This window comes from Danio rerio, chromosome 2 (genome assembly GCF_052040795.2).
Source record: "Danio rerio strain M-AB ecotype USA chromosome 2, GRCz13ab, whole genome shotgun sequence".
Classification (NCBI taxonomy): Eukaryota; Metazoa; Chordata; class Actinopteri; order Cypriniformes; family Danionidae; genus Danio; species Danio rerio.
In genome coordinates, this window is record NC_141022.1 from 19,060,672 (window position 1) to 19,083,597 (window position 22,926).

At 35.4% G+C, this 22,926-nt stretch overlaps 1 protein-coding gene across 1 annotated transcript in view; it reads right to left on the reverse strand.

Annotated features, from left to right (window-relative positions):
- Positions 1–303: 303 nt before the first annotated feature.
- The window catches only part of atr (ATR checkpoint kinase), a 65,241-nt gene continuing 42,618 nt past the window's right edge, over positions 304–22,926 (reverse strand). Inside the window, exons 31-47 of the mRNA XM_087240633.1 lie at positions 21,962–22,053; positions 21,691–21,868; positions 21,412–21,600; positions 19,825–19,984; positions 16,821–17,000; positions 16,593–16,735; positions 15,754–15,851; positions 13,703–13,935; positions 13,493–13,627; positions 9,547–9,747; positions 9,311–9,454; positions 9,082–9,232; positions 7,797–7,953; positions 6,647–6,800; positions 6,407–6,558; positions 3,938–4,043; positions 304–708 (exon numbers count right to left, since the gene is read on the reverse strand). Of these exons, the coding sequence (XP_087096759.1) occupies positions 535–708; positions 3,938–4,043; positions 6,407–6,558; positions 6,647–6,800; positions 7,797–7,953; positions 9,082–9,232; positions 9,311–9,454; positions 9,547–9,747; positions 13,493–13,627; positions 13,703–13,935; positions 15,754–15,851; positions 16,593–16,735; positions 16,821–17,000; positions 19,825–19,984; positions 21,412–21,600; positions 21,691–21,868; positions 21,962–22,053 (2,647 nt within the window). The 3' untranslated portion in view covers positions 304–534. The remainder of the gene's footprint in view (positions 709–3,937; positions 4,044–6,406; positions 6,559–6,646; positions 6,801–7,796; positions 7,954–9,081; positions 9,233–9,310; positions 9,455–9,546; positions 9,748–13,492; positions 13,628–13,702; positions 13,936–15,753; positions 15,852–16,592; positions 16,736–16,820; positions 17,001–19,824; positions 19,985–21,411; positions 21,601–21,690; positions 21,869–21,961; positions 22,054–22,926) is intronic.

Below are 22,926 nucleotides of genomic sequence, written 5' to 3' on the forward strand. Positions count from 1 at the left end.
ATCAGGATATGATTGAATTGCCTCTTGTTACAGTTATAAAATAGTTTAATAACAAGCAGGAAATGTTCATGGGCCAATGACATCATCACATTGAAATGGTCTATACCAGTGCTTCTCAACCATGATCCTGAAGACCAGCAGCTCACCACATTTCCCATGTCTCCTTAACCAAACACACCTAATTCAGATCATCAGCTCATTAGCAGAGACTGAAAGACCTGTAATGGGTGTGACAGACAAAGGAGACACCCAAAACATGGTTGAGAAACACAGAACTATGCCACAATAACAAGAACAACTGGATTACGTACAAGCACTTTAATGCATGTTTATCCAAAATTTGCTCGTTCTACAGCACAAGTGCTCATAATTTACCTGTAACACATATGAAATTTAATTCCTGAAAGTAAATGAAATTTAATTTACCTTCTGAAAAACACTGAAAACAACAGTGACAAACATAACTGTACAGAGCTAAACAGAAAGCTTATGTTCAATTGTGATCTCCGACTACGACTGAAGTGCAAATGTTCATCACAGATAAGGACCCCATCCAAGGTACATCATGCACAGGAGGTTATCATCCGTGGCCTCCTGTATGAGGTAGTGCACGTGGCCCTCGATGGACAGAGGCAAGCCCATCACTTTATTCCTGTTCTTGATCACTCCCTGGAGGCGCTGCTCAATGTCCAGTACATGAGTCTTAGCCTAGATTGGAACAAAGTCAGATTAGGGCTTTTTGAATATATTACTTAACATTAAAGAGCTGGAGTCATATGGGTATTCAAAAACTGTCATATTTACGTTACTTTGCTGTTCTTCAATGTAAACAATCTGAAAATGTGTTAAATAGTGCATAATGAATAAAGATATTGTCTATTAAAAGAAAGAGCTGGGTCATGTACTCTCCTTTGCTGTATCCAAAATTGCCCCTTAAATCCTCATTCACTATTCCCTACATCAGTCCACTAATATTGTCCACTTGATAGAGTGAATGAAACGATTGAGTGAACAGTGAAGAAATGCCTTTTACTTTGTGTTTTGCTAGTTGATAAATCCCTCAGACGTATTTGATTTTAAACTTCTATGTGATAATTATATATAACCCTTAGCGAGCTGTCTATTAGTAATGAAATAAAGACTTTTGATATCTGTTGTGTATACAAACATTACTTTAAATAAATAATAGATTATTTTGAAACTTACACCAATAGGATTCTACTATGTGTGTGCCATCTTGTGGTCAGACATGTAAATTCATCCGGAAACTTGCAAACTCTTAGAGTGCTTTCTGGGTATTCTCTAGCTCTCTAGTGTTTCTCAACCGCGTTACTGGAGGATTACCAGCCCTACACGATTTCCATGTCTCCTTGACCAAACACACCTGATTCAGATCATCAGCTCATTAGCAGAGACTGAAAGACCTGTAATGGGTAAAAGACAAAGAAGACATACAAAACATGCAGTGTTGGTGTTCCTCCAGGAACGTGGTTGAGAAACACTACTCTTGCTCATAGTTCTCAAACTCAATTCCTGCAGGGCCGCAGCTCTGCACAGTTTTGCTCTAACCCTAATCAAACACAGCTGATGCAACTAATCAAGGTGTTCAAGGCTCTTTTGAACACCTCGATTATTTATTCAGCTGTGTTTGATTAGAGTAGGAGCAAAACTGTGCAGAGCTGCGGCCCTGCAGGAATTGAGTTTAAGATCTTTGAAGCTGTTGTGTGAGTGTGCATGGGTGATAGACTCGTAAGAGCTGTGCATTGTGCGATTGAGTACACTTGATAAAACGTCCGCTATGGTTTTGGACACCACTAGAAATGGTGAAATAGTGAACAAATCTTTGGATATAGGGGACAATTTTGGATACAGTTCTTATTTTTTCAAATTATTTCCTTACTACTGTTCTATGTCAACATGATTAAATGGACACATTTGCATAATCCCCACCTTCCTGCGACCGATAAACATTCTGGGCAATTCATTTCCGAAACAAAATGGATGAGGAAAGCTCATTCAAAACAGACTTGGCCAGCTGACCAATCAGAGCAGAGTAGGCTTATCGAAGGGAGGGGTTTATAAACATTAAGTCCCGAATTGATTTTAAGGAACTGAAAAATGATTCTGATATCAAGTGCATGTTGTGACAACATTAAATAGTTGTCAGACATAAGATCACACCCATCAACATCAGAATGTGTAAACTGAATTTGAATTTAAAGTTATCAAATCACATTCACATTTCCTTTACTGTATAATTTAAATATAACTTCTGATTAAAGTTGTTATGGTTATTCAGTAAAGAGCAGCGAATGAATCACTCATTTAGACTTTTTGTTTGATTAACCTCCTAGGGCTTAGTGACCACATCCATGGACAGTACATTTTAGCTCTTATGTTTTATATTTTGTTACAGAGATACGGTGTCATCCTGCAACTGTTTTGCAGCATATGAAATGTCCCAAACAGTATTTTAACTGTCTAAAATGGGCAAAAAATGTTGTCTTTACTGATAGTCAAAACATGTTCAAAAATATGTTTGTATGTGTTCTTAATGCAAAAACAGTCAGGAAAAAACTGCTCTGTTCAAGGCAGAAATAAAGAGGTTTTTTTCTATTACACAAAGGTTACTTTGTTGTGTTTTTTTGGAAATTCGGACCACGAGTCCACATATATGGACATTATTTTCTCTAAAAGTACACAATATCAAAAGATGATACTTAGGTTTTATTCTAATTAGGTTCTAATAAGCCCAAACAGCAAAAAGTTAAGGTAAAATAACAAAATTGTCACTACAAGATCTATACACCACCCAGGGTATAGATGAAATAATAAAAGCATCTGGCCGATTTCCTGTCTATGCTCATTTAAAACAATTAGTTTTGGCCAAAACTGCCATATTTACATATTATTATGTGTATTTCTATGTTTAAACACACACCCAATTCACAAACTGTCCACTTTTGCTCCTCTTCATATTGCGTGTACACTCGAGTGACATTGTCTTTATCCTCATTGAGGTTGTCTGACAGTCAAGCATTGATTTTTTTTATAATCATTTAAAAGTGATATTACTCCAAAATAAAACGATAACATAATTCTCTCGAACAGCTCTTCAATTAAGAGTAAAGGGGCATCCCCCTGTGGGGTTCGGCAGTACTATGATAATAGGGAGGTGTATATATTACTTCGTCTGTTCATAAAAAGAAAAAAATACTGTAAAAAACAAAAAAACGGGTAAATATTTTAAAAGGATGATAGCATGATAGAATGGTAAAATACAAAAGAATCCTGGTCAAAAAGGAAGGGTTGACAGGAATACCTTTAAATCTTTTAATATTAGGACACTAAAAAATACCCTGTGACCTTTGCACATCAAATACATTAATTTAAAATGCACATAGGCGAGGCAGTGGCGCAGTAGGTAGTGCTGTCGCCTCACAGCAAGAAGGTCGCTGGTTCAACCTAGGCTCAGTCAGCGTTTCTATGTGGAGTTTGCATGTTCTCCCTGAGTTCGCGTGGGTTTCCTCCGGGTGCCACGGTTTCCCCCACAGTCCAGAGACTTGTGGTACAGGTGAATTGGGTAGGCTAAATTGTCCGTAGTGTATGAGTGTGTGTGTGAATATGTGTTTGGATGATTCCCAGAGATGGGTTGCGGCTGGAAAGGCATCCGCTGCGTATAAACCTGCTGGATAAGTTGGCGGTTCATTCCGCTGTGGCGACCCCGAATTAATAAAGGGACTAAGCCGACAAGAAAATGAATGAATGAATGAATGAATAAAATGCACATAAACAAAGGCACTTGTGTACTTAACGATGGTTATGTCCATGTTATGTTTAGAATTCAATGTTTGGATAGCTGAACACAAAAGCATGCATGATTTACATTACACATAAGGATCCTCACTCAGCCTTGAGCAATTAACGGATGAAGTACCTTCTCATTGAGGATCTCTCCAGATTCATTGACTTGAGTCTTTGAGAAACCCTTCACAGGTTTACTCCACTCCACTAAAGGATCGTGCAGGAATGTTTTTAAAACGCTGGTTGGGAATAAAAAGAAATAATTATGCAGTTACAATAAAATACAAATACAGTTAGAAATTACTCAAATTAAAACACAACATAGAATAAAGATCTGATATGTTTTTTAAGCTTTCTACTGTACATTTTATAGTTCATGCAATATAATATATGGTAACAAATTGATTTTAATATCTAATTACACTTAATGACTGAAAGTGCTGAAAATTTGTGAATATAATACTACATTGCCATTACACCACTGCACAATCAACAAACAAAAAAAAAACACAGACAACAAAAATTGCAGACAAATGAGCTTATTTAACATCATAAAACAATAAATTAAATAGTTTTATGCACATATAAAAGATTCATTTATATGTGAGTAATGCTTTGTTTTATTAAGGTTGACAAACATGAATTTTAACTTACTAATGTTTTATTAAATGTTGAACTTTAAATAAATTCTATACAAGTATTGTTCTCTATTAGTTTCTATTATTGGTGCATTAAATATATTAACTAATGATACCTTTTTGTAAACGTGAGTGATTAACAAAACAGAAAAGGTTCATTTAAAATGTAACTAATATTATTTCCTATTATATTAAGAATATATATCTTAATAAGCGTGAGAAAAGCACCAAATCACAACTTCTTCAAATAAACAAGATAAATAGCCATATGTTATATCTTATTTATGCAAGGACATGTGATTTCAGTCTCTACATGGTCGTGCGATTACAAATTTCTGCTCTCTGAATCGCGCACAGTGGAGTTCTACACAGTCACTCTCTGCTGTATGGGAATGAGACTGCGTGCCACACCTGACAGGACTGAAAACGCACATCCACTTCCATACATTATGCATAGCCTACAGCAGCCAAACTTCATTCATGAGTGGGAGCACAATGCGCTCAGTCGCAGCAGCTAAAATATATACAGATGCGATGGGACCTCTGTTTAGTTATTTGGCGTGACCCGCGCGAGTGATGCATTCTTTGTTGTAAGTGCAGCCATTGTATCTCCAGTGCTTTGAGCTGCTGTGACGCGTTCTCCCGATCTAGCGTCTCATCCAACCTGACCTCTCCCGCAAATTTAAACCGGCCCCGTGACCCCCTAAAATGAGTTAAAATACTCTGAAAATCATGGCGACTAGAATGAATGAGAGACAACAGATTGCGAGAGGCACAGTTATGTTCTAAGCATTACATTTCTTCTAGGGGTGTTAAAATTAATTGTTTCTTCGGGGCACTGCGATGCAGATGGGGACAATTCGATATGGGTTCAGTAATAGATCATAACCGGTTATTACGTACTGACGTCATTTATCTCATATGCGCGATGTCGCAGTAGAATACTATGGCAAAGGAGGCGAGGACGACTAAATAAAACGCTCCAACTACTTAAAAGGGAGATATATATATATGCACATAATTTTGCCGCTATTTCACTACTAGGAAGAAATGCATCCCTGTCTCTCTCTCTCACACAAACTTTGGACATTTGACCCGCTGCTGTTTGTGAGATAAGCTTTCCACTTCACTTGGCTGTTAAAGCGATACTTGTAGATCCAGAAACGAGTGTGCCCGAGGTGCGAGTTTTCTCCACTGTGTCTATTACGTATTACCCATTATAACCACGTATTATGCAGATATAGACTGTAACCGCGACTGTTCTTCCCACGTGACTCCTTAATGAACAGCGCTTTCATTTATAGAGCCAAGCACAGCCCTTTATGTTAAGCAGGTGAAGACAATGACCATAAAGGTGTAAGAAAGCTCAAAATGGAAGCGGGATAATATTGACATTAGTTTATTTGCTATAAATGCTCGTGTTGTCTTCTGTGCATGTGTTGGTGTTTTGTTTGATACATTCTAAAAGAGTGTTTTCTTTTAACAGGTCAAATTAAAAGTGCAGTACATATAGGCCTATCTTACTGCTGGATTAAAGGAAAAAAAAATTACACAAATAATATATAAATATTAATGCATTTATGGATTTTAATTTTTTTAAAAAAGTTGTGTTGTGGAAAAAAAAATCTAATTAATTATGGAAAGCATCATCAATGCACCGTGATGCACCGAAATATCGAATTAAACCGAATCAATGGCGTGATAATTGTAACCAAACCACGAGACCAGTGTAGGTTCAAACCCCTAATTTTTTCTGTCATATAAATAGAGCAGTAAAGATATCGCGAGTGCAAATCCCTCTATCTCTGAGTGATCTGCTGTCATTAGTTAGAGACCAGCAAAAATTTGAATGTCCCCACCCCCCAAAAAACTGTTAACCCAGGGGAAACACTGCAGTCATCAAACTATTGTAATTTAAAAGTTATTGTATGATATGTTAAATTTAAAAGTTTAACAGTATTTACCTCATGAGCGGCTCCCGCTGGTCTCTCATGAGTCTTAGTATGACCTCACACGCCTGTCTGAACAGGCCCTCTGTACCCATGGGCCCCATTGCATGAACCATGTTCTGGGTGAGCCGGAAAGGAACCACCTCAGGAACATCAAACGTCTCCCCCTTAACAGCAGAAACGCTCATTTGTTATACAGCTACCTAAAGATTTCAAGTTTAGGAAATGATTCAAATAAACTGTGTCTTCACACACCTTGTTGAAAAGGCAGTTGAAATCCACATGGACACACTCGCCGGTAAAAGAATCAAACAAAATGTTTTCTCCATGTCGATCTCCGAGTCCAAGGATATAACCCACCATCGACATGACGGCAGTAGAGCGGCAGTACGCAGACCTGCTGTTGTACCTGTGAACAAACATCGCATCAAATAACTTAAATGGATTGTTCACCCAGAAATGACAATTCTGTCATCATTTACTCGACCTTCAGTTGTTTCAAACTAGTTTGAGTTTCTTTCTTCTGTTGAACACAGATTGATTCATTTTGAAAGATGTTGAAAACCAGTGACTTCCATAGTATTGTTTTTTTCTTACTATGCAAGTCAATGGTTACAGGTGTCCAACATTTTTCTAAATATCTGGTTTGGTGAAAAAGAAAAGGAAATTCGTAAACCTTTGGACCTTCTTGATGGTATATAGGTAGTTTATTTCCTTTTTGGGCATAATATCACCTTATACATACTGTATATAGTGATCAGCATTACAGCAGTACACAATTTTCATCCATTTGTCAGTGAAAAAAAGTGAATAAAAATAGCAAATAAATTTTGGTGTATTTAAATAAAACAGTTTTATTTAACAGTTACTGTATATTTATTAAAAAAGGGGTTTGGTCACAAAATCTTTAGGAATAGAAAAAAATATTACATTTAAATTCAAGCAAGTTTTCACAAAAAAAATTATAAAATTACAAACAACAACATTCTTAGATTTTTATGTTACTCTTGATTTTTGTTTATTAAAATTTTATTCAATATTTTTACACAACAGATTAATTTGGGTGTACTCATTTTTGGACTGTCATCTTACGTTTTATCTTTTATATCTCTTTAAAAAGTTTTTCAGTTTTTTTGTCAAAAAATATTTTTGATGAAATCTGTCTGCATTCAAGTGGTGATAAAACATCAACACATGAGGATAGAATAAAATAATTCAAAAGCAAAAGATCTTATTTTGATATATAATATGGCTATATATTCATAGTAGAAATTACTCAGAGGGGTGTCAAATTTAGGTCAAATAATCAAAAATGGGGTCAATAGCTAATATAAATAAGCACCATAATTCAGCACCGATATCATGAATATAATCACTGAAGCTTGTGCTATACATATAAAAATACCAAGAGGTGGGATCAGGAAAGGTCCGCAGGAACCACTCATGAAACACTGGAGGGTGTCTGGCACACAGCACATCTTTGTGCAGCTTCAGCTTCTCCTGAAAAGGTGCTGTTTTTGGCAAAATGAGCTTCTTCAGTTCTGTCCCACTGACATAGATCCCTGTTTTAAAGAACAAGAACACCACTTTCATTCAGCTGAGTGGAAAATTACTTAATGGAGACACTGAGAGGCTTGATAAACTTTTTAAAGCAGCACGTTTAATTAATTTTGACTGGTTAATAAATATATGTTCACATTCAATATACTTTTGGAAATCTGAGGAGTGATTTTTTTTTATATCTTATCAAAAATACAGTACAACATTTCTTGCAAAATATTTTCTTTAAATATTTTAAGTCACAATGTCAGTGTCTTTAAAGTCATTTATCAATTATAAATAACTTAGTGTCACATTTCCATTATGAATAATTCTAATTTCCTATATTTAATCATATCAACACTCAAAACAGTTGTAGCAAACAATAATAGCATTAAAAAAAATCTTCTGCAACATTTAAAACGTCTTTACTATGACTTTTGATCACTTTAATACATCCTTGCTAAAACTAATCTGTAAGTTATCGCTTAATATATTGCACCAATAATAGTAGCATAAAAAAAGCTAATTTATCAGCCAATAGGTAATTACCCAAATAGGTATAACTCTTTTAAAGAACAAAGCCAAATGTCAAATCAACTATTCCTTGACTAAAATGAAAAATTTCGATGACTTATAATAAACAGAAAACATTCCATGATTTGGACAAAATAAAAATCCCCTGACTTTCAATGTCTGGAATAGGCCTTTTAAAATTCCATCAAACTGCAGAAATTCCATGACTCAAAATACTATTCTTTTGACATACATTGTGAAACATTGACACTGGATATCATGAAAGAGAATAAGAGGCAAGTGAGGAACTAAAAAGAAAATTTTGGGTTAAAACTAAAACCAAACAATTTTGAAAATAATTTGCATAAAAAATGCTTTGAAATATTTAATTTTTACATTATAAATTAAAATAAATTTATTTATTTTTTTTCAAATTTAAAAGACTTAAACTAAACCTAGAAGATCTGCTGCAGTGTCGTTATTGCAAGCAGTAGGAAAAATATACAGAAATGTTATTTGAGTGGACTTTGCCATGACATTGGCAAGAGGGAGAATGAAACCAGCATGCAGAACATGCTTTTTTTAGCCGACATATTTCAGTGCATCCCTACCTAGAGGCAATGAAATTGACCCACCTTTCTCTTTATACAGTTTCGTGAGGATGTGGCGTAAGCCTGCTGTTTTGTTCACCCACTCGATTATTCCGCACTCTTCATTTAGAGGGATCACAGCGTACGTCCGAATGCGCAAATCCCTCCGTCTAGACTCGGCATCTTTCCTCAAAGACTGACAAAGGCACATTTTTACTGGCCAATTTCTCATGAAAATAATTTGGTCATTTCCTAAACAGCATGGGCCCGCTACCTTATTAATGAGGCAGTTGAACTCCATCAGCCTGCAGTCTTTCCTTAGGTCATCTTTGGGTTTGCACATCATGGTGTAGAATTTTCCATCCGAGCCCTTGAGTGAGATCTTTTTCGGCTTCTGCAAGGACGCCAAAATCTCCACCTTTAGGAAATGAAACGTATGTTGTGATTAACGCATCATCTGAAATAAGAGTACTGCATGATGTGCTCAGAAACTGGCGTGTAAAAACTGACTGTGTCATCAAAGCCGGAGAGGTAAACCCAGTGTCCGGGAAAGGCGTCATGTTTGGGGTTTGCTCCGCCAGTGGATGGCAGGGTGGGTATGAGGACAGACTGCAGCGGGATGAGGATCTGACTGAAGGTGGGCTCTTCTACCAGTTTCTTCAGCATTTTGAAGTGGACACTCATGCTGAGGGTGCTGCTGTTCCCATCCACCTACACAACCAAACACAACCTTAACCCCATGCTGTAATTTTGGAAATACACATATTACATTACCTAAAATGGAATAATTATTACCAAAATTATTTGAATATGTTAAATAGTCCTAAAATGCATGAAGAAAAAACAAATATGCACTCATAGACTGTTCAAAATCGGAGATGCATTTCAGTAATAAAGCGATTCACACACAGAAAAAATCCCCAACATTTACAATCAGTCAAGTGGTTGGCTCAAGTGAATTTGTTTCGTCTGCTGAAGACAAAACAAGATATTCTGTAGAAAAAGAAACAATTGCGTTTGGAACAAGTGGTTACAGTTTGCAATGAACTTATTGCTTTCAGCTTGACATATATAATAGATCATTATTGTAGTAAATGCCACCATCACTTTTAGCTGTAGACTAAGTTGTACTGATTTTTTTTTTTTATTCCACTTCTGTAATGAACCTTTAATTTTAAAATACTGGCTTTGGAGTGAGGGGAACTAAAAAGTTGTTAAAGTTTGCAAAGATTTTATTTACAGTACTTAGGGCTAACATTATTACATCTCACATTATTTATAAATAAAATTATAAAAAATGCAAGTTATACGTTTTTTTCCTTTCAACAACACATTGACAGAAAATATGGTATATTTGTGGGGGCAATTCATTATTTTACAATTAACGCCTAAGCGAAAACCTAATGCCTACAATGGTTTCATTTGAGAATCATTTACAAATTGTATTTATGATCAAATTTTACTTATTTTACAGAAAATACGACACACTTGCAGGTGTAACTTATTCGTATAATTAACGTATAAGAGGAAAAGTAAGGAATATTAAAAATTAATAAACTAATTCATTTGAAAATCATTTACAAATTGCAATTACATCTTTACTCTTTTGTAATAGAAAATATTTCAATTTAGTCTACTCTTGATGACGAGAATTGAATACTCCAGTGTCATGTTATCCCTCTGGAAAAAAAAACATTTTAATATTTCTAATAACTAACATATAACATCAACTAATAATAGCTAACATACCTTATCCGCTTGTTAAGTCGTGACGTATGAAGCACTGTTTCCGGGTCCAGTCATTTGAATTTAATTTGAAGCCGCTACTCATTTGAATTGAAAGGATATTCGTTTATGACTCCTTTTTTGTCATATCATACATTAAAGTGAATTTTATATAAAAATAATGGTGTACACTACAGTCTCTGAACTTGCTGCACACAAGACACCAATATTTTAACAATTTATAAAAATTAATCACTTTCTGGCCATCTGAAATTAGGCATGGATATATAAACTGCCATCGCGATTTTCGAAAGTATTACATCACTTTGTAAATGTTTATTATTAACATTTGTTGAGTCTTCCCATACAGTTTAATAGAGCACTTGGACCCGGAAGCCGCTTCACATGATATCACACTTAACAAGAGGATTAACCATCAGCAGTGAAATTCAAGATTTTTTTATTATTTTTTTATGTGATAAAAATCTATTCAAGTGAACAGCCTCCATTTAATACAGAAATTTTCTTTAATTATAAATGTCTTAATTTTTTTTCTCTCCCACTTTTTGTAATGGGCTTTAATATTTTTGTAATGCATGAGGTTGTGTATTCTGTGTTGTAGTGTTGTATAGGATTGTAAAGTGCATCACATCTGTTATATTGTCACAATCACCAGCGATCTAATTCTAGCAGGTTGCTAAAGGACTTCAGATCCGCTGGTATATGGATTACAAGTTCCAGTCATGCACCACACACACTCACACCTGTTCCTGACTGATTGCGAACACATAGCCGGAGGATTGTCAAAGACTGATTACTAGGACTTTAAATACAGTTCGCGCACACACGCACGCGCACACACACACGTACACACACACACACACAGGGCCCTATCATACATCCGGCGCAGTGTGGCGCAAGACGCGGCGCAGCGGCGCAAGGGCGCAATGGTCTTTTGGTAGTTTCAGCTTCGCGCAAGAGTCATTTTGAGGCGTTGCGCTACACTGTTTAAATAGCAAATGCATTAGCGCTCATTTGTGCGCCCATAAGCGTTCTGATCTAAAAAGGAAGGCGTTCTGAGGCGGGCCGCTGGCGCATGGCTATTTTTAGAAACTATAATAAATTTTTCATTAGACCAAAAAGTTGCGCCTCGCTTACACACTGCTTAATACGCACAAGAGAGCAATAGGCAAATATCTTTACATATGAAAAAATTTAAATATTAAGGATATATATATAGGATATAATAAGAATAGATATAGAATATAAATATAAAGGATTAAAATATTACAAAACATATTATTTTCTAGCCTATATAAATATGAAAAACCACTGCTTTTATGTCTTCTTCATCTTGGGAGGCTTTTTCAGTTCATTCATAACAATTTGCTTTTGTATAATGTTATTATTATTAGCAGTATTATTTATTATATCCATATTTATATTTGTTTTATAAAAAACAAGCTTAGATTTGCCCACCTGTCAGGTTTAAGACCATATGGGGCATGGCAGGTGTATTTGGAAATAACTCAGTATTTTGACCACACTTGGTCATTATTGTTCATTTATTCTTTTGCTAGAAATTAGAACTGAATTTAGAAATAGTTTTGAAACAAATCTTTACGCTTAACAAACAAAATTAATTATTTATAAGCTAATTGATGTCTGTGCGTAAAGGTTTCCCTATCGAAGAGCGAAAGTGAAAGTAGATCATTTATCTCTCATTCTCACGCAGTAGATGCTCTGTTATACAGTTTTCTGTTAAAAAACTGTCAACTGTTTACTTGTGAAATGCTCATTTTTTCCACTTAGACTTACTTTGCGTCCTGTAAATAGCGAATGCGCTCTTGGCGCGACGCAGCTGGGTCTTAAAGGGAATGGGAGATGAGACTCTAATTGGTTTATTCTCAAAACACACCTATAACTCATTAAGAAAATAAACTGAACCCTTTTAGACCATGCGCCTTGGCGCAAGGCAGATTTCCCGTCCTTAAATTAGCAAAAACGCGTCCTGACACGCCCTGAAAGAGTTTGCGCTCTACGCATGGACCGTTAAAATAGAGCCCACACACACACACGCACGCACGCACGCACGCACGCACGCACGCACGCACGCACGCACGCACACACACACACACACACAGTGCTGAGTCTTGTTATAGTGAATTGTGAACTTGTTAACGCGTTTTCCTTGCCTTGCCATATTTTTGACCATCGTCTTTTTTATTTGTTTATGCTGCCTGCTACCTGCCTATACTGACCATTCCCCTAATATTTGACTACGACTCTGGATTGCCCGAATACATCTGTTTGTTCCTGTAATGACCATTGCTTGCCTGACCATTCTGTTTAATAAACCTGTGTTTGGATTCACACCTCCCTTGTCAGCAGCCTCTTCACATTACATATATGGTTGTGTGTATTGTTTTATAATGAAAATCAATAAAAAGTATTTGAATAAATGTCTTTATGATCTTGCCTGTTTAATGTTTATTTTTAATAAAAAAAAAGTCATATGTAACCTATTCAAACGTTTATCTAATCTGTGTTTTAGTTCAGACGTGGTGTGAGATGCTTTCCAGAAAATACAGTGCATATTCAAAGCTAATTTTAGAGCTAATTAATTTTGTAATGAATGCCTGAGGGGGAAGCTGAATATAAAAGATTAATAAATCCACAAAAGCTGTTTCTTTCGAAATCACTTTCTCTCTAGTGGTAAAGTCTGTCTTACTGGTTTATTTCCGAGCTCCAACAGCTTGTCAGTCAGTCTGTTGGCATCTCCGATAAACTTCATAAATGAGTCATTCAGACTGATGGCCTTCTTCAGGATCTCCTTACATCTGTTCATTCGAGTCGGATAGGAGGACTAAAAAAGAAGCATAAACGAAACATTATTTATACCTGTATGCATTAGATATTGTAATAAATGAAGATTTCTGACCTTTGACACAGCAGTCATCATCCACATGGCCTGTTGCGGGTAAGCTAAGAATACTTTGGCCACAATCTCCATGAGAACAGCAAAGACCTCGTTGCTGGAGTGGCAGATTCTGGAGATGAGCTGGGAAAAGGCTGTGAGGAACTGGTAGGGCGAGAGGTTGCTAGTGTGGTCGCTGATCACGGAATTGATCTTCGTAAGCTCAGTACGCATCTGGACTCGGTCAGAGCGGCCAGCTTAAAGACAAAAAGTGGGAAGAAACTGCTGTATCGAAGATTACTAGAGCAGTGAGTCTTAAGACTGACAAAAAAATCCTTTTAAATCACTAGAATTTATTTTTAAAAATCATTGCACATTTGGAAAGATTCCGTATGAATTGATATTCAAGATTACATTCTGTGCGACTCCTGCGAAAATCATGTTTGTGGATGTGCTAAAGGCTGAAAGCTGTCAAAGCGAAACAAGCTCGCTGAAGCAATGTGATATATATGCACAGCTAGTGTTTTTCAGGCCAGTGCAGAAAATCCATTCAAAATATTAGGGTAAAATTAATTTCTATATTTTAAAGACATGGCATGGAAAAATCTAATTTAATGCAGTGCTTCTTTTTTTACTCTGGGTTTACTCTGATACCCACTTTATATCGTATATGTCAGCCAGGCAGTGAAGATCACTGTTTTTTTAAGAAATCAGATCCCAGCAATTTTGCATGGGATGAGAATTAACCGAAAGCCCTGGGGCTGACTGACTGAAATTAAAAGTCTGTGTCCATATACCCCATTGCTGATGAGAGACGAATGCAATCCACTTTTATTATGCCACGGTTGAGCACTTTGGTTTTTTTGGTCATGATCACATAGAAAAGAAGAAGAGATGTTTTATCATATTAAATACATTTTAGGTTGTGTTATAAGGCAGCTCAGTGCAGTCTAATGAAACACAATATATTAAAGTCTTTGGAGTTTCTATTTCCAATAAAACAAAAAAAGAAAAATATATAATTTGAAGACAAAACAAAATATACTGAAGAGTTTTTCAACATTCTTCAGAATATGTTGTGCTCAAAAGGGGGAAAAAAAGAAACTTAAATGAGTTTGTAGTAAGGATGAGTAAATTCATTCATTCATTTTCTTTTTGGCTTAGTCCCATTATAATTCTGGGGTCGCCACAGCGGAATGAACCACCAACTTATCCAGCACGTTTTTACACAGCGGATGCCATTTCAGCCACAACCCATCTCTGGAAAAGGATAAGTAAATTAAGAGAAATTTTTCATCTCTTTAAGTGTATTTTCCACACACTGCTAGTTTCAGTAACATTGTTTCTAGTAGCTTTGGAAAGAATAAATTCTGTTAGGCTTGCCTATAGTTAATAGATATAATGTTGGTTACAGTGAATGCCACAATAATATTGTGTATATATTGTTCTATAATTGTTGTTTTATTTATCATTCCGTAATGAACATTTAATTTTAAAGGACTTGCTTTAGCGTTTTAATGATCGTAAAGGCTTCATTTACTAATGGAAATCCAGTATTGCTGTGTGCAGTTTTCCTCTCAACAATAAAATTTGGACATTACAAATTGCATAAAATTTGATACCTTTGCAGGTGTATTTTTAAAACCAATTAATTGTTTTATAATGAATGTCTAAGAAAAAACCTTAACAGATTTATAAATAAATAAAAATGCATTTATAATGGATTAATAAGTAACATGGGTATTGCTTATATTGCTTGCCTAATATAATTGCCCAAGTAAAAATTAAAAACCTTTCTTGAAAACATTTGGGCTAATATAAATACGTCAGAAAAATATATAACAGTGTTCTACTGTTTTTGAATATTTTAATGAAACTATATCTATTTTTTATAATACATATTGTCCATTTAATATAATGAGTATACTATTTTGACAAATTGCAATTTTACACTCTCTACAATGTTTATCATTTCAAATTGACTGTTCAACACAAACCACTGATGGAGGTATGCAAATAAATATTTTAATTGTTTAATTTTTCCATACACTACATCAACCATTTTTGTGCCTTACCTTTTTCAAATTCATAAACCTTGGCACCAAAGTCCAGCCATAACGTAAGCATTCTCGGCATGGCTTGATAGATGTACTGATTGCCAAACTGCAAAGCTCTGTGAAACAAGCAAAACAAGCATCTCTAAATCTAACTTTCACACAATTCATTCAAATAGACTAAAACTAAAACCATAAAACTTAATCCTCCTGTTGTATGAAATGATGTATACACTGTTCAACCTTCCTTCTGTTGACTCATCTTTATGAAACCTCTAAAATAAAGAATCAAAATTTAATTTTATTCCTCAAATCTATTTCGCATGATGAAACGAACTCTGTGCATGAGTTTTTCATGAATGTTTAATTAGAGGTCACCACGTGTTTTTGACTTATGTGAAGTGGCATGTTTATCAATTGCTAAAAGTACATGCATGAATGTTAAACATTAAAGCAAGAGAATATTAATAAAGGTTAAAGCAGTAGATTCTTATTGTTTGTGTTTGGGGGTGTGTGTGCCCGTGTGAGCTAGTGGTTTTCATGGTAAAAAAAATAGTTTTATACTGTAGCTGGCGGGTAAAAAATGGACTAAATGACACCCATTATACCCTAAATGTGTACAGAAATCATTAAAAAACAAAAATAAAGATTTAGGTCAAAAGGAGGGTTAAATAATTTTTTTTTACTTTAAAAAAAGTTACTCAGTTACTTGCCATAGAAATATTTCACATGTACACAACTTTATTAAATTAATAAAACTAAAATAAAAGCACACACAAAATTTGATTTGTTTTGTAAACTTTTGCAGAATTGCTAAATAAAAATCACAATATAAACATTATCAAAAGAAAACATCTTACTTTCCAAAATAAGTGACAATATAACGGATGAGGTTGCCTTGTCTTTCCAGTTTGTTGTCAGTGACCATGGGCATCACCTTGTCATAGTATTTGGCCAGGTAGAAGTTTCCATCCTCCCATTCTGGCAACAGAGTCGTAACATCCTGCATTAAAAAGAACAGAAGTCACTTTCTGATGAATCTGACTCCAGTACTGACATTTGACTTCATTTGTGACTAACTGAAATACCTTATAGGTTTTCATAATCGCATTGCTCTCGAAGTTGGCTGTCTCCTCCATATATCTGCCCACCAGCAGCATGGCGTTTCCCTTGACCTGGATTCTCTTGGGGTCTGTGAGCGTCTGGTCATCAGGAAAACACTGCTGCACTCCTTTCTGCAGGACTATCAGAGCTTGATGCACATCACCCTATAAAATAATAGCATCTTTCCTTATACAAGGTACCCAATTATTCATGAACAGCAGATTCAAAGATTTTCAAAGACTTCTTACATTTTAAATCAAGCACTATTTACATCCCCAGCATGTATATCACCATATAAGTCCTTATTGTACGTAACATTTCACCCACACTTAACATTTACAGTAAAAATGAGAGTAATGATAATTTTAAACAGTCATGTTCAAAGAACTTATTAAAAATGTGTTGAATTCCACTCTAGTATTTTAAATTAAATTTAAATGCGGTTTCTGAAATGAAATTAGCATTATTTGTCATTGTTCTTGTACAGGATTGAAATGTAAGATTTGTAAATTGCATGGTTTCAGCAAGTTTCACCAAGTCAAATTAAAGACTTTTTAAGGTCTTTTTAAGACCCCAACGAAAAACATTTCAGACTTAAATAAAGCTAGACACTAAAGATTTTTTTTAAATGGCCCAGCAGAAAAAAAAAATCTAAGTAGTCATTTCTTAGCCACATATTTTAAATAATGAGTCAAAACAAGCAGACCTTAGTTGTACACATATATTTTTGTTCAACATAACTTAAAAAAAAAAATCTAAAAACTAAGGGTCCTATCATACACCCGGCACAATGCAGCGCAAGGCGCTACGCAACTGTTGTATGCTGGTTTCAGCTATAGGCGCAAGAGTCATTTTGACGTTAAAGACCCGGCTGTTTATACAGCAAATGCATTTGCGCTCATATGTGCGCCCCTAGGCGGTCTAGTCTAAAAACGGGGGTGTGTTAAGGAGCATTGCTGGAGCGTTGCTATTTAGGGAACTAAAATACACTGTTCAATAGACCAGCTATGAGGAGGTCTAAAGCCCAGCGCAGAGCGCGTGAGTTATGTGCCTCGCTTAAACATTGCTTAATACACACAGGATGTAGGCTACAGCAAAACGCAAATACCTTCACAAATGGAAAAAAAAGGAAAGGATTAAATTACTAGATTAAATTACAAAAAAAATGTTTTTCTAGCCAACATTAATATAAAAACCACTGCCTCCATGCCTTCTTCATCTCGGGGGGCATTTTTGTTTATTCATGACAATTTGCTTTTGTATAATGTTATTATTAGTAGCAGAATTATTTATTATATGCATATTTATATTTGTGTTATTAAAAACAAGCTTAGGTTTGTCCACTTGTCAGGTTTTGGATCATATGAGGCATAGCATTTGTGTTTGGATAAAACTCCGTTTTTTGAACACACTTCAGAATTACTCTTCATTTATTCGCTTGCTGGAAAATGAACTGAATTTAGAAATAGTTTTGAAACAAATCTTTGCACTTAATAAACAAAATTAATTATGTGTACGCTAATGGATGTCTATGCGTACAACACGTTTCCTTATCCACGAAAGAGAGTGAAATTGAAAGAATGAGGAGGCTCATTCTCGCGCTGTATGCTTTGTTTAACTGTTTTCTCTCTAGTGAAGTGTTCAGTATTCCACTTACATAGTACGCCATGCAAATAGCAAATGCACTATGGCGCGATGCAACTGACTCTTAAAAGGAACAGATGAGACTGATTGGTTTATTCTCAAAACACACCTATAACTCATTAAGAGAATAAACTCAACCTCGTTAGACCATGTGCCGTGGCGCAACGCGGATTTTTCCGTCCTTAAAATAGCAAAAGTGGATTCCGACAGGCCTTTAATGCTTTTGCGCGTTGGACTGGATCGTCAAAATAGAGCCCTAAATGTTTTCACAACAGGCTACAGTTACAATATTAGTAATTTCAGTGAATTTAAGACTTTTTAAGGGCTAAAATTGTATATTTAAAATTTAAGACCCGGCAGATACCCTAAATTAAGGATGAATCATTTTTTTCAGTCCGTTTTTGACAGCAGCACAATACAAATGTTGAAATAACACCATAAACAAATTTCACTCTGAATTTAATTCAATCACTTTAAAGGACCTATGTTTGTTTTTAAGTTATTTCCAGGTCTTGCATATCCATATTTGACAATCAGATTAGAGAGGTAGTTAAATCTAGCTTTTTTCAATTAAGACAACTAGCAAAAATAAAGCAATATATACCAAAACAACAGTTTGAAAAAGTGATCCATCATTTAGTGACCACTCAGTTAGATCACTGTAAAGCGGGGAGTAGTAGATCAGCTATTGCTCATTTGCAAATGGTGCAAAATGCTGCAGCACGCCTGTTAACTGGTCCTCACAAATATGACCCTATTTCCTCCAAGTTAGCTTCGCTTCATTGGTTGCCAGTTCATTTTAAAATTCAATTTAAGATTCTTTTATTTGTTTTTAATTCTCTAAATGGTCTTGCTCCACCCTATATCTGAGCTGATACACCCCTATAAACCCACTCATTAACTCAGGTAAGCGGATCAGCTGCTCCTGATTATGCCAATAACAAAGGGTAAGCTTAGAGGGGATCGTGCTTTCACTGTGGTGGGTCCTAGACTTTGGCATGATTTGCCACTGCCCATTAGACAGGCCTCTTCTGTGTTCTCATTTAATCATCTCTTAAACGTTGACCTTTGACACCTAATCTTAATATCTGGTTATTTTAATTTATGCACCTTTTTAGGTAGTTAAGCTATATTTTATCTTGTATTTTTTAAAGTGTTATGCTTATTTTGTTGTATATTTACTGTACAGCACGTTGGCTCACTTCTGTGTTGTGCTCTATAAAGTGCTTTAAACTACTTTTTTAAGAAGTGTGAGTACCCTGCTTATAACTAGATTTCATCGAAGGAAAAAAGACCCTGTCAAACATTAAATTTGGTATAAGCAACACATTTTAGCTACTGAACCTTTGACCAGAGCCATTTGGCTTTCTCGATGAAGAGCTCAGAGAGGTGGGAGTTCTCTGCATTGAGCAAGGCGTTGAAGGCCGTCTGGTGATGTCCAGCTCTTCTGGCCACACGAGCGCTCTGAAGCCAGCACTCGCCAACCTGCTCCTCACACGAAGACCTGCATCACAATAACAAACGCTCAAAGTTCATTTTGTCTTTTGAAACATGTCACTTACATAAATTGAGTCATTTATCGTTACTGTCATTCAATGAAGGGTGACTGGCTGCCAAGCAAAATATTAAGTGATTAGCAAAGGACTAAAGGACTAAATCTTAATGTTTTTTCTATATCTTCCAATGGTTAAACTTTAAAGGTCTCTGACCATCGGAAGTTTATTGAAAAATATTGAGATTTCTTTTACCATTCATTATGCATGTTAATTTGTTAGTTAGAACAAATTGAGAAAAATTATCTAACTGTAGTTTATTATTATTATTATTATTATTACCGATGCTATTTATTATTATTATTATTATTATTATTATTATTAAAGAAATTATAGAAGCAGTACTATGGATATGACACACATCTTAAACCAGCATTGAAATACCATATATACTGTGTGCCAAAGATGAGGCATCACATTTTGGTGGCTGCATCAAATTTATTTTAAAAAAATTATTTATGCACATAGAAATCATATTTAGTACAAGTAAAGTGTTTTCTTAAATGTTTAAAAAACTTTTGAAAATAAAGTAATAATATAAATAATGCTCCATCATCATTCACTGAAGTAATGATGTAAAAACGAAGCGGCATACTTAATCTAAACTGAAGTGATGATAGGTTTTACTGTATATTAAAAAGTATTAAAATCTTGCTGACAAGTGGATAAAAGTGGTTTGAATTAAAGTGGCTAAATTTAAAATTATTCAACTGCACAGTGCCCTGTGTGTGTAAATGACTACTATTGCACTGACTGGATTAATGAAATTAAACTAATATAAATAGGGCACATGCTAATGTATGGCAAGGGGAAATTACATTTTATAATGATACTCCTTTATTCTTTTATTGTTTGAAAAAAAAACATTTCCACCTTTAACTTCAGTTCATGCAGACTGTGAAATTAAAGGGACCCTAAATGAAAATTACCTCACCATTTACTCTCCCTCAATGTGTTTTTCAGCCTTTATTGTTCAACAGATGAAAGAAACTCAAATGGGTTTTGAACATGTTGATGATGACACTGTCCCTTTAATGCAAACCCAATCACTTTATAGAGCGTCCATGTAAACATTATGTTTGAACACATTAATCAGAATGCTATAATCTCAATAAAAGCAAAAGGTGTCGATGTTAACAATGCCCACTATTTTTACTGTTTGCCGAACGGTCTCTTTATTCAAATTAATTTCTAAATCTGTTATCATTTCTGAAAATTACAATATAAAAACACCACCAAGTATGTTTGTTGTAGCGTATTATTCATAATATTTAAAAATGTGATCATTATTGTGACTGTCAGTGAAATATATTTTGAACTCCGAACTAGTATACTCCAAAATAGTGCCAACTGAACAGAAATTGACATTCACTCATACCCTTTGCTGAGGCTGAGAAGGGCTCTCCGCAGGGCCAGCACAGGTTCTTTGGCTCTGAATGAGTTTTGGGTCATGAGCAGGTGGGCATCCCAGTTGAGTTTGGGCTCAGGTTTCTTCGATCTACCAGCTTCTGAGCTTTCCTTCTGCAGCTCCGTAAAAACATGCTCCAACTCACACAGCATGTGCAGCCTGAGACACAACAGCATCGTCCAAAACACATTTCAGCATGTTACATTTCAGGTCTAAACATTTTCAAAAAATGGTGGACCCCTAGATTACCTGACTATGTACTCATATCCTCTTTGATAGGTGCCACACTCAAAACTGGCAGCTGATAAAGGGACGACTTGTTCTTTCCTGGCTATTTTCAGCTTTTCATAGAACGCTTCTGAATCTTGCTTCTTGGCAGCCAGCAACATTTGGCCGAGTCTGACACCCCATGTGCTGGACTTACAATCTAGAAAACAAAAATGACAAAATAATGATAAACAAAATACAAATAAAAAACATATATTTCTGTTTACAGAAATAGCATTGAATAAAACTTTACCAGAAGCAAGATAGTCTTCAACTAAGTCCCATTTTGACAGCTTCCATGCAGCCTCGACTCGATAGGCATTCAGATCAGACTTCCATCGAGGCCTTGCAAAAAAAATAAATGGGTTAAGTTAAACAAAAAATTTATTTACATTTACATTTAGTCATTTAGCAGACGCTTTTATCCAAAGCGACTTACAAATGAGGACAAGGAAGCAATTTACACAGTAAAATAGTGCTATAGGCAAGTTTCAGGTCTGTAAAGTCTAAGAAGGAAAGTATTAGTAGTATTAGTATTTTTTTTTTTTTGGGTACAGTTAGTGTGATATTCAGAGAGGCAATTGCGATTAGGAAGTGAGAAATGAAAGCGATAGTCCAGAGATGCGGTCCCCACGTCGAGCCAGGCTGCAACAGTGAAGGTCTCCAGCCGGGTCTTGAACCCGGGTGCTTCATGTTGCGAAGCGAGCGCGTTACCTATGAGCCACTGAGTCGCGAGTATTTACTCATTACCTACCCTCTTTCTTTCTTCTGTTGACACAAAAGAAGATCATTTGAAAAATGTTGGAAACCTTGACTTGAACAGTAGGAAAAACAAATACTGTACAAGTCAATGGTTACAGGTTTCCAGCTTTCTTCAAAATATCTTCCTTTGTGTTGAACAGAAGAACAAAAGTCGAACAGGTTTAGAACAAGTGAAGGGTGAGTAAATGATGATGGATGACGAGGATGTTCATTTTTGGGTGAACTTTTAAAGTTGTAGAAAAACAAAAAGTTGTGTGAAAACAGGGTTACTGAGGATATGCAGTCATGAAACATCTAAAAATCTGTTGATGTTTTTTTTTTTTTTTCATTTGCCAGCACAAAAGATCTTTATAAACTTAAAACGTCTGCAGAGACGTCCTTCATATAACAAAATAAACATACAACTAAAATAACAGCATTGAGAAAACCGTAGTGAAGAAAGAATTTGATTATAAA